The 12525-nt window shown below is 29.3% G+C and overlaps 8 protein-coding genes across 8 annotated transcripts; 4 read left to right on the top strand and 4 right to left on the bottom strand.

The window, feature by feature from the left end:
* Positions 1-16: 16 nt before the first annotated feature.
* Positions 17-514, top strand: FG386_002537 (uncharacterized protein; the record flags this gene model as incomplete). The annotated part of the gene is made up of 1 exon (XM_067341899.1): positions 17-514. One exon carries the CDS (start codon positions 17-19, stop codon positions 512-514), a length of 498 nt encoding a protein of 165 aa, XP_067198007.1.
* Positions 515-1161: 647 nt separating this feature from the next.
* On the top strand, positions 1162-1873 carry FG386_002538 (RAB6 protein; the record flags this gene model as incomplete). The annotated part of the gene is made up of 2 exons (XM_067341900.1): positions 1162-1297; positions 1350-1873. The coding sequence occupies 2 exons, from the start codon at positions 1162-1164 to the stop codon at positions 1871-1873; spliced, it is 660 nt and encodes a 219-aa protein (XP_067198008.1).
* Positions 1874-2108: 235 nt separating this feature from the next.
* FG386_002539 (uncharacterized protein) lies at positions 2109-4079 on the top strand (the record flags this gene model as incomplete). Its single annotated transcript, XM_067341901.1, has 1 exon — positions 2109-4079. The coding sequence occupies one exon, from the start codon at positions 2109-2111 to the stop codon at positions 4077-4079; it is 1971 nt and encodes a 656-aa protein (XP_067198009.1).
* A 47-nt stretch (positions 4080-4126) lies between these two features.
* On the bottom strand, positions 4127-6241 carry FG386_002540 (mitogen-activated protein kinase 1; the record flags this gene model as incomplete). Its single annotated transcript, XM_067341902.1, has 1 exon — positions 4127-6241. One exon carries the CDS (start codon positions 6239-6241, stop codon positions 4127-4129), a length of 2115 nt encoding a protein of 704 aa, XP_067198010.1.
* Positions 6242-7464: 1223 nt separating this feature from the next.
* Positions 7465-7659, bottom strand: FG386_002542 (uncharacterized protein; the record flags this gene model as incomplete). Its single annotated transcript, XM_067341904.1, has 1 exon — positions 7465-7659. A coding segment is annotated over one exon (195 nt), but the record flags the coding sequence as incomplete, so codon positions are not given.
* A 1856-nt stretch (positions 7660-9515) lies between these two features.
* On the bottom strand, positions 9516-9878 carry FG386_002543 (uncharacterized protein; the record flags this gene model as incomplete). Its single annotated transcript, XM_067341905.1, has 1 exon — positions 9516-9878. One exon carries the CDS (start codon positions 9876-9878, stop codon positions 9516-9518), a length of 363 nt encoding a protein of 120 aa, XP_067198013.1.
* An 825-nt stretch (positions 9879-10703) lies between these two features.
* On the top strand, positions 10704-11810 carry FG386_002544 (uncharacterized protein; the record flags this gene model as incomplete). Its single annotated transcript, XM_067341906.1, has 1 exon — positions 10704-11810. The coding sequence occupies one exon, from the start codon at positions 10704-10706 to the stop codon at positions 11808-11810; it is 1107 nt and encodes a 368-aa protein (XP_067198014.1).
* Positions 11811-11838: 28 nt separating this feature from the next.
* Positions 11839-12525, bottom strand: FG386_002545 (uncharacterized protein; the record flags this gene model as incomplete). Its single annotated transcript, XM_067341907.1, has 1 exon — positions 11839-12525. One exon carries the CDS (start codon positions 12523-12525, stop codon positions 11839-11841), a length of 687 nt encoding a protein of 228 aa, XP_067198015.1.

Here is a 12525-nt window from a genome sequence, read left to right on the forward strand (position 1 = left end):
ATTTGACACTTAAAAAATGAGAAAAAAAAAGAATTTAGCTACAAAGGGTGAAAGTTCTGTAATTGAAAATATCGAAAAATTACCATCTCTTGGTAATGTTCCTGAACATGAAGGTGCAATATTGATGAACTCTGAAATATCTAAAAGCTTAAAGCGTCTTTCTTCACAAGTTTCGGACGAGCTTATTATGTCATCCCTTTTAAGTAACAAGAAATTTACACTCACAATAATAAAGATAAATGGAAATACAAAAACTAAAAGTGAAATAAATAAATATGGATTTATTGTTGTACACATACTATCATGTAAGGCTAATTCATTCATTTATACTCTAGATAATAAATATGAGTTCAAGCTTTCAAGTGGGTGTTACGCGCATATCCCTCCAGGACATTATTTTTCTTTCCAGAATTTATCTAACGAGTCAGCTAAAGCGTCCTTTGTTGTTTTGCCGAGAGGAGTTAACGAAGTTGAAAATGAACCGGCATTTAATCCATATGTTTCAAACAGTTGATTTATTTAAATTTTGTAATGGTTACGGTACTATATTACACAAATATATTCTAAAATATACCTATTGTTATTAAAATATTATTAGAAGATACATTTAATCCCTAAAAGTTGAATTATTTTGACATTTCTCCATTTAGAATAGTCTCGTAAAGACATTAATTTGATACTTTTGTGTAATTTAGATGCACACATGTTTTCGCGTTTATTAACCCCAAATCTACTATAAATAAACTTTGTGAGTATTTTAACTTTGTGGTATGCCGTTTAGTTAATATAATAGAAAAGTAGTGCCTCTTTGACTTAAATTGGTCAAGCCACAGACTGCAACTCAAATGGTTTATAATTATTCGAACGCCTTTCTCAGTAATAAAAAAGGTACTAAATCAGATAATAATTTTTGTTGACCTATTGGATTTATATCCTTTTTTGAAATTTACGATTTCAAAATTTCCGTTGTTATACTTTCACAAGATTTCCCCCCCCCCTTATTGTCCCCTCAAATTCAAAAGTCGAAAATTGTAGAATAATTTTTTTTTCTAAACGATAAAATAAATTGATCTTCACAGTGTATTTAATTTTTTAAAAATTACCAAGTATTCACTCTCACATTTTTGATGTCAAACTGTTCGTACTCACAAGTAGTTATCAATGGCTGATACAATAAATAGAAACCAAATCAGTAAATTCAAGTTTGTCTTTCTTGGCGAACAATCTGTTGGGAAAACATCAATTATTACGAGGTTCATGTATGATACATTTGATAATAATTATCAAGCAACTATAGGTATGTTTTCGTCACCTAAAAGAAACATTATTGTTTATTTTGCTCTTATTAGGTATTGACTTTCTAAGCAAAACATTATATTTGGAGGATAGAACAATCAGATTACAACTGTGGGATACAGCAGGTCAAGAAAGGTTTCGGAGCCTGATTCCGAGCTATATCAGAGATTCTTCAGTTGCTGTCGTTGTTTACGATATAACAAACAGGTCAACATTTTTAAACACCACAAAGTGGATAGAAGATGTAAGAAATGAGCGTGGGAAGGATGTAATTATTTCACTTATTGGAAATAAGGCTGACTTAGAAGATAGAAGGCAAGTGAAATATGAAGAAGCAGAGAAATTGGCTCAAGAGAATAATATAATGTTTATCGAGACAAGCGCGAAAAATGGTTATAATATCAAGTCTCTTTTTAAAAAACTCGCTGCAACATTACCTGTTCTGGAAAATAATCAGGAAGGTGTCACTGATGTTCGAAATGACACTAGTTCCGATTCTAACAATGCCAATAAAATAGTAGATCTACAGGCAGGTGAGGATAAAAATCGCTTTAGTTACGGAAAATGCCTATGCTAAAGATTGATAATAACTCGCCGTATAGGAGCTTAATACCGTTACTTGTATAATTGTATCTCATTTTATTTTTTGATTTATTGCCTTATTTTAAACTTAATATGATCTGCATTTTAACCAGAATAAGGTAGCGCCACAGACTATTTAGAAAAGGTAACTGTTTTTTTCAATTGCTCATGAAACGAGTGAATTGATTTAATTCTTAATGAATTTTAAACTAAAGGTGCTATACAAAGAAATGAATAGAGATGATTGGATTGTATATCTTAGAAAACAAAAACTTCGGGATTTAAAGGATTTAGCTAAAAAATTGGGAATATATATTAAGTCTAACACAAAAAAAAATGACTGTATTGAAATGATCTTAGATGCTGCTCCGGAAACTATTACAAATGCATCTGGTCAGGTTCTAACTGTTGTTGATAATTCTTCGTGTTTAAATAATGATTTTTCAATCAATGCACAAATAAATCAACTCGATGGAAGAAATGAGATGGATTATATGAAGGCAAATGAAGCATACGGGAAAATATGTTATAAGATAAACAATAGTCAGAATTTAGTTTGTTCAATATGTAATCAAATGTTTTTTAACAGTTGTATTATATGTGACGTTTGTTATAGACAATTCCACAACTTATGTGTTGGGTACGATGAAAAAATAGAAATAAATAAAAATCAGTTGATGGTATTTATAGAAGAAATCTCAAAAAGAGAAAGAAAAAATATTGATATAAATTCTCTGAAATTTGTTTGTCCTTTTTGTAGGTTTATTGCATTGGATCCTTACAACAATACTATTAACCCTCTTTTTTTTACAACTTTTTATTCATATACAGCTATTCATAATATACATCCTAAACATGGAAATATTAATTTTTCGAATTCAAGTCACATACCTCAATTTACTTCTAAGTTTTCTCTTTCTCCAAAAATGGTGTTTGGCGAGAAGTGTTCAGATGAGATTTCAAGTAAAGATGGGTTAATTATTTATTGCTTAAGGCTTGATAAAATGGATTTAAATCATGAATTTCCGAGATTATTATCAGTAAAGGTTAATCATAAAGTTGTTCAAAACATTGAGTCTCCAAGTTATGATCATATAAGGAGGGATTGCCCCATAGATCTGAGAAATTTTATTATTTCAAATAATTTGATTTCAAAAACGAGTATTAATATTACATTCAATACATTAAATGCACTTTTTCAGGAAGATTCTGTCACTAAACAGTGTTTATTAATTCCTACTGCACCTTTTATCATTGGTCTTTTTCACACGAGATCCATAAATTCGGAAGAAATAATTAATTCTTTGATTTCAAGAAGATCTATATCATTTGAAATTTCAAAAAATCACTTCAGAAATATTATTGAAAATAAGTTTAACTTAAATGACATTGAACAAACTGCTATTGATGATTCTCAGGATGATATTGTTTGTCTCAATAAGGATCAATCATTAAATGTACTATGCCCCTTGACTATGGATAAAATCGAATTACCTGCAAGAGGATATTTCTGCAAACATATCAATTGTTTTGACCTTAGGGCATTTATTGAGATAAATTCTACAATTAAGGCATTTAATACACGTTGGAAATGCCCTTATTGCTACTATGTTATAAGACCAAGTATGCTAATCATTGATAATTTTGTAAAAAGCCTGATTTCGGACCAAGGAATTCAAAAGGATAACAAGATTTTAATAAACTCGTCAGTACTAGACAAAACTAACTCTTTGGAACAAGAACCCATAGAAGTAAATGATGTTCAAAAGTCGACTCATAAACAGGAAGATGTAGACTTTAAAGAAATTAGTTCATCAGGAATACAGAATTATAACAATATTAAGATTGAAAATGAATTTAAATTTGAACAATTAAATTCAGGACAACTTCATAATAACAAAATAGAGGTAATTGACATATCTGATGATGACGAGGAAGCTAATTCCCTCTGTTCGAACTCAATTAGTAAAAGTCAGGTTGTTCAAGAACATATAAATATGAATAGTGAAGTTGTCGAAGATCCATACTCTGAATATATTCTTAAAACTCTATCGGTTCAAAGCTCTTCTGAAATAGAGGAAGTATTTACAGAATCATCGAAGAAGAGAAGGGTATTTTTCGGACCACCTTCTCGCAAATCTTCAAACGAAAATACCACCTCATCTAGTTGTGAAAAAGTATCGCTCTCACTCAAATTGTAAATATTAAGCTACATCTTATTAGTTTTATATAAATTAGGCTATTAAAATTAATATTTCATGAAATAATGCTTATTTATATCTCTATTACCTTGTGTTGTGAGGAAAGGAGGTGGATTGACTTTTAAATTACTTTGGCTAGTTCCTGGTATTGAATGAGTCGAATTTCCTTGATCCAAATGTGAGCTTTGGATCTTTAACTGATTGTAATTCAATATGTTTGAGGTTGAACTTCTGTTTTGTTTATGAACCTTATTTGATAGGTTTTGGTTTATATCAGAACCTATATATTCGGGAGCCTGGTTTTTAACAAAGTTCTTCCCGATTTGTTGAATATAATTCGAGTTTATTATTGACTCCTTAGAAACTAAATCTCCATATTTAGATCCTTGTCCTACCAATAAGGTATTTCCAGAATTTTGTTGCCTAACATTATAAATATACGCTCTTGGATAGTATACATGTGAATTATTTACTCCTGTACCAATAGAGTATGCAGTATTTGGTTTGTTCTTTACTACAGCACCAATTTTTTGGTTGTTTAGCTCCTTTGTATTTAAATTTGAGGCCATTATGTTGCGAACATTATTATTTGAGACGTTTGTTAAAACATCTCTAGATACACCACCCTTTACAAATGCACTGTTATTTCCACCGTAGTAAGTTGACGGTGGATAACACGCAGTTGCAGATCTCATTTGTTGAATATGTCTTTCATCTACCTGTCTACTATTCAAATTTTTACTGGAAATTGTGGAAGGATTCTTACTAGAATACGATCCAGATATAATAGTGTTATAAACCTGTGAAAAGAAACTCCCAATTGTTCCTGTTCCCTTGTTATTATCTTTAAATTGCTTGTTACCAAAATTATTCGATTGAACCTCCAAGTTTGGGTCACTTGGTATCACATTTTTAGAGTTATTTATTTCAGAGATGTTTTTTTCTTTCAAGGTTGCGTCCATACTAGAATTATTTTTCTCAGTTAGGACAGAATCATTTGAACAGGGGTTGTTATGAGATTTTACTACTCTTTTTCTCTTTGATATTTCCGCGTAAAGACGATTTCTGTAGTCATCAACAGATTGCTTAATGTTATCATTTATCGGTATTGTAATAATATGACTACAGTCTGGTTCCTCTTCTGGATTATGAAATATAGAAACATAAGGATGTTTCAAAGCATCTTTAGCAGAAATCCTTTTGTTCGGGTTAAATTGTAACAGTTTATCGAGTAAATCAATTGCTTGCCTGTCACAATCCGCAGTTGGACTTATACTCAATAAAAGATTTCTCCACCTACTAAAGCTATCATTTTTATTAATTGTTTGAGCTTTTTCTTTTAATGAATCCATCATTGTTGATGCAAATGGTGATTGGATCGCTTCGATGTCATCATCAGACGGGAATTCAATAACACCTATTATTTTCTCCAACTGATTCATCGTAGAAGAACCTGGAAATATCGGTTTTCCACACAAAATCTCTCCTAAAATACAACCTAAGGACCACATATCTATTCCTTTAGTATACTTTGTTGAACCCAAAAGAATCTCCGGGGCCCTATACCATCTAGTCGCAACATAGTCAGTAAGAATTGGTTGGTCGGAGTCATCACAATTGCCCGAATATTTTCCAATATTCGTTTGTGGAATGTTATTAGTAATCCGCCTCGTGTTCACAAAACTACGAGATAGTCCAAAATCTGCAACTTTTACATGGCACTCTGCATTCAAAAGTACATTAGAAGGTTTCATGTCGCGGTGCAAAAGACCACCGCTATGTAGATATTTAATAACCTTTGACAGTTGATAGACAACATATTGTTTGTGAACAGCTTCTAGTATATTTGCACGTATAACTGCATGCAGATCAGTTTCCATATAATCAAAAACCAAATAAACGTCTTTATCGTTGTCAGCTCTGAGAACATTAAGTAAATTTACTATATTTTCGTGCCCAGCTAATTTAGATAAAATCATTATCTCTCTAAATGTTCTTTGTGCATCAGTGGCATTCTGAAATGCATCAAATATTTTTTTAACCGCAACTACTTCTCCGGTCCTTCTATCAATGGATTTCCAGACAACCCCATAAGCACCTTTGCCTAATTTTTTAATTAATTCGTATTTTCTTAATACATGTCTGTCAACTCTTTCACTCATTTCAAAAAAAATGACCTAAAATCTTTAAAAATCGTTCTCAAAAATAATTTCCAGAAAAGAATGATTAAATAAATTATTTTTTCTTCCAATACAACCCTTGAATAACATTACTTTAAAAGAAAGTTTGTTAAAGTTTTAAATGAATGAACTATTAATACCAGTATCACATTTGTCTCATAAACAACAACAGAATAAAATCCGAATTTTTGTTTTTATATTGATAACTTTGGGAGAAAAAATATCAAGTTATTTTCTTTTTCTATCTTTATAACTCCTTTCATTAATCACTTTTCAAGTCGTTCTCTAATAAATTTATGAGGATGCTATCGATAAAGCAAAATTTCTATAAAAAAATCCACCAATATTGTTATAAAATTCTAAAAATTTCCCTTTTTTATTTGATTCATTTCGATTATTATTACCTTTCATATGTTCACAAATTGAGGTACACACGCTCCAGCGCTCACATAATTACGTATAGTCAACCATAAAAATGCAGACAAATAATAGATCCTATAAAATATTTAATAAAATCTAATGAGATATTTTGCACCTTATATGATGCTCTGAAATACAAACTAGTAAAAGCTTAAATATTTAGGAGAAATTTTTTACTACTTGATTTATTATTACTACTATAACCGCTCAAAAATTCTAATTCACTTTTTATTCACAGGTTACAGCTTTGTTTTTTTTCGCGAGTCCCTTATTACCCTGTTTTCTCCAAGTTGCAGAATTGGAATTGATGATATTCAACTTTAGTATCCTCTTTCCATTTTAATAATCTTTATAATATTGTAGAAAGACCAACTGGTATGTCCACATTCTTTATAGCACTTGGGTCATTGAAAATTTTCATCCAATACTAATTTTCTTATTATAATATATGCCAATGTTTCCTTTAAGTTTTATTTATCTTCTTCTGATAGGCTTCTCAGTTGTGGACTATAAAAGACACTATTCTCAGAGTCCCTAAAATCACAACAGGATGATGCGAATTTTTCTCTTCGAGATAAACCGGGTTTAAACTATACTTCCCTAATTACTATTTAAACAATACTTAATATCTTTTAAATACTTTGTATTACACTAAATTGCGGAGAACAGTCAATATATCCGTCTATTTTCAGATTTCAAAAATGAAAATGGTTCGTGTAAAGAATCATACAAGTCAAATTTTGAATTATCAAATTCGTTCAACACCAAATCAGAGACTGTATTTCTCAATTAACTTTCTTGAATATAACCTCTGAATTTGGAAACGATAGCTTTCTTAAAAATTCAATCTTAATGTTTAAACAGGCTTCACTTTCACACAAGTTTACTGTCTCTAGAAGAGAATCATAAAGCTCCCCAAAACAAAAAAAAATTTTAATTGGATCAAAAATCCTCTTATTCACCAAAGGAATTTCATTAATTACTGCACACTTAGATATTTACCATCAAGTATAAATATATACAATATTTGAATAAGCCTTACACCATAAAACGAATTTTCCAACGTACTAAAAGAACCACATTGTATTCCAAGTTCAAATATATCCCTGCATTGAATAGAAATAAAATTGTTTTCCCTCTTCATAGTAGAAATATTTAATAAGAAACCACAAAATTCATAATATACGTTGTTTATAAGTTCCCTTTTGTCATAATATAGTAATATTAATTTGACAATAGTTAAATATGAGACTAGATTTTCCACATCACCTGAATATTCAAAAATATTCGAGTATGTAGACAGAATAAAATCACAAAACTTAAATAAGTATGATCTTAAAATTTCAATAATCTTGTGTTGAAAACAACCAACAATATTACTACCTTTTGAGAAAGTTAAAACAATAATTTCTTCCAAAAGGTTTAAATTTTGAGTTTGATAATTCTATCGCCCTATTGATGCAATATCGATTAAGTATACCAAATTCACAAATGGATTTAATTAAGGATAACTCAATAAATATAATATTTGGTAATTGTAAGCTTTCTTCCTATTGTTGTTTAACACCAACTTTTAAAAAATTACAAATAAATTCGTTTTTATCTAATTCATTATTACTAACTTCTGTAGAACAGCCACAACCATTTCCCTCAGTCTCAATTGGTCACACATTTTGTTTTGAATAATTAAATCCTGATTTTTATTGTTTTCGATATCATTTGTTTGATCCGGTGTTTCACTAATTCTGTGAACCCTATCTTTGTATTTTGCTTTTTCTTTTGAAGGTAAATATGTTGTTTCATGTGATAAAACAGAATTTATGTCAAAATTAAAATCATACATGGAATATAAATTAAAGCAGTTAATGTGTTATCCTGTGTATATTAATCATAAAAATCTAATATCCATCATATTAATTTGCAATCCATATTGTTCAGGTTTTAGTTATTCCACGAACCTTGAAATGAACTCTATTACTCCTATAGGGTATCTTGCATTATACAAAAAATCTTTTTCTAAAAATTTCTCAAATTTTTCTGGGTCAATCTAATAAAATTTATATTAAATGGGATTTATAAATCTATTAATAAAATTGTTTTTAATTCACCAATCATAGATTATCTTTAAAACCCACAAATCTTTGAATATTGCTCTTGTTCAATATGTTATTTTATATTTATCAGAAATAGACCCATTATCACCATCAAAATTTGAGGAATCTATAGGTGAATAAGATCAATTAAAATTACATTCAGTTCCAATTAAGCAAATTATACCAAAAAATCACAACGAAAAATCACGTATTGATGAATAATTGATATATGGAAGAACAGTGAACCCTCGTGTTCAATAAATATTGAAACAAAGTATTCTTTGAGATTGCAAAACATATTTCTAGTATTCTACCGATGTAAACATCAGTATGTTATGATCTCTCAAAAAGGATTAGTGATTTCATTATATTGAGTTATGCCAACTTTAAAGAAATTGTCTCAGAAATGAGTCTCCTATTTTAAGTATTGAATTAATATCCTTACAATTTGGTAAATATATTTAAAATTAAAAAATATTTATATTCTTAACCTTATAAATACTTGTTTCGAACTTATTACCTTCTTAAAAAGACTTATAGAAATTACAGTTGTGATTAAATATTAAGGAATTTTCAACTTTTGAAATTATTCTAGAATTTTGTAACAATATCAACATTGAGCATTTTAATTCCAGTTGTTATATTTGTTATCTCATTCACAAGAATGCAGACTACCCTAATTTATATTTACAATACAAAAATATAACATTGTAGTCAAAGTATGATAATTTCCTATCCTTGACCTAAATTTTAATCAATAAAATACGCCTGTACATTTTTTCTGAAAGTGGAATATCCATTAAATAATCAATAACTAATCCACCTGCTCTCTCTGACAGATAATTTGAAATACATTCCTCTAAGAAAACATGAATTAACAGCTTTATTTTTGCAAGATTGGTAATTGAAACTAAAGATGTTATTCGATACATATATAAAGGAAATATTGTAATTTCTTTGGATAAAAAATCTCTTTTGGAAGTTTTATCAACCTCAAAATTGAGGTTTATTATCGACCGAATATTCTTCATTCTACTTTCAGAATTATTAATTATTTTTTGGCTTTTAATATCTATATTTGATCCTGATATTGATTTATTAACCATTTTTAATAACTAAACTCCAATTCAAGCTTGTTTAATGAAAAATGTCTTTACGCTTTCTTCGGTTTATATAACTCATTTTCACAAATTTCATAGAAGGTTTCTGCCTCATTTAATTCATATCTATCATTTGAACAATTTTAATATATCATTTTTTCACTCATAATCAAGTCCTTATTTGTTAAAAATACATAAAATGCTAATATTTATTAAATTTTATTGTATAAGACAATTTAAAGTTAATCATCAACCGATTCAAACTACTACAAACCCCACAAAAAAAAATTTCTGACACATAAAATACATGTCTTTAAAACAACTACTTTTAATAAACTACAACCGATATATAACATATACTTTGAGTCATAACTGCAAAACCGAGTTGTTCTTGATTATTAAAGGACTATCTTATTTTTTTAAACATCATGAAAGAGACGGGACACACAGTTGCGCCACGCATTCAATTGAATATTCCTTAATAAAATGTGTAATAGCATGCAAGCCCTATATGCTGAATAGATATTATCAATTATTTACACGGTTAAATAAAATAAATAAACTGAAATGTATCTCCTTTTTATTTTTATATTTACAAAAACCATCTAGAATCAAGTAATATATCAATTCAAATATGTTTTTTTCCGATATTTTCATCTGTAAATGAACAAGTAACGTTTGTGTCTCTCTCTCTGAAATTTTTTTTAAATATTTTTCGCAATGGATGTGTGAAAAAGAAGTCAGAATATTTAGGAAAGAAATATTTATATGTCTCAATTTCTGATATTTCCTTGTTTATATGTTGATGACTCAAGGTAATATGATTTGACGATGATTAAAAAAAATGTTGTTGATTCAAGCCGCTATACAAGTCTAATGGATGAAAGACTAAAAATCAAATCAATTGAGAGATTTAGACCAAGTGATATTTTCGCAACCCCACACTATCTAAAGGATGTGGCAGAGAAAGAAAAGATTAAGAAAACTTCTGAAGAAATTTATAATGTGACTCGCAAAAGTTTATGGCCAAAGTGTGTGACTGACTCATCTGATGCCTCGTATTCCATTGGAAATTTGATATTTGAAAGAAGAGACTCTGATGAGTGTAAACAGGAATATCTAAAAAAGGTTCATCAAGAAAATGAAATTAACTTGAAACAAGAAATTTTTATAAGAAATACATCCGCTAAAGTACAGAAATTATTTAGGGAGTATTATAGCGACATTGTACTTGGAAGCGAGGAGAATAAAAGAAAGAATATGATTTCAAATATAAATAATTATGATACAACTCTAAACTCTAAACTAGATGATAAAGAAAAGATTTTCAGACAAAGATATCCTGCCTATTCCAATATCTTCAATGATGAAAATCTTTCTATTCATAATGAACTTGAAAACAATGACTTTAACTACTGTAAATCAAGAATAGTTCACAAAAATGATGTTGAAAGTGATTCTGTTGCAAAAATACTTTCACCAGAAATCCCACTTAAAACTTATGATTCAACATACAAATGTAGAACTGATGAAAATAAGAACATGTGTGACGGATTTGAAGTTAAAATGGCCCAACTTATATCAAGTTTGACTCCAGCACAGAGAAATTTAAGTTCAAAACTTCATGGGACCGAATTCTATTATAAAGCAATCAATAACCCTGGGGTAGTTTTTTCAGTTAAATTCAGATTGAAAAACACGACTCCAGAACACAACGAAAAATTTATACAAGAAATCGCCATGGCTTCAGACACGTTTGCGTTCCAAATAAATATAGATCTTGATCCGGTATTATGGAATCATAAAGGTCTCATAACTGGAAAACTTAGATTTTTTGATCAAGGACTTATCAGATTTAAAGAAAAATTGGGTGAATTCGGAATCGAACTTGAAGTAGTTGGTGAAGTTCAAAAAGAGGAAATAAATACTATCAAATGATTTTTTTATTAACTTAAAATATAATTAATTATGATAATTTTATATATAATGTTAGTAAAATCAGAAGTATAAAAACAAAGACTAATGTGAAATTCTGTCTCGTTTGCAAACTTGTTATTGAATTAATCACACTCAAAATTCTGTTAATAGATTTCTTCCTCAACGAACGGGTCCTTTCCAGAACATTTTTTATTGTTTGGTTTTGAGCTATTAGAGATTTTGTTGAGAGTTGTGCTTGTTCGACTATTGAGCTCAATTGCAAAATAGAATCCTGGAGTGACTTTTTTTCCGCGAATAATTTTGATCTTTCAAAGGAATCCTCCGTCTCCTCGATGTTCAAACTTTGAAATTTAGATTTTGTGTTTCTCGTAAATAAATTGAGCTTCTTCCTCCTGGAATCTATGTATCTACAAATATTCATATAATCATGCTTCAGTGCTTGTATTAAAGTTTCATACCTATCGGAGGAAATAAAACTGTCACATTTAATGTAATCCATCTCCTTCTCAAATGAGTCAAATAAATCATTTATATCTGATTTCAATAATTCAACTTCGCTTGTCCAAAAATCCTTATCCATTGTTCCATTGTTGAAAGTGGTATCCTCTCCGGCCTCATAATCGTGATCCTCATTCAAACCTTTGCTTTTTAAAGAGTCAAGCAACCCTAATTTGTTTTCAAGTTCAATTTGTATCCCACGTAAATGAACACTCAT

This window comes from Cryptosporidium ryanae (assembly GCF_009792415.1).
Source record: "Cryptosporidium ryanae isolate 45019 chromosome Unknown contig_43, whole genome shotgun sequence".
Taxonomy (NCBI): Eukaryota; Apicomplexa; class Conoidasida; order Eucoccidiorida; family Cryptosporidiidae; genus Cryptosporidium; species Cryptosporidium ryanae.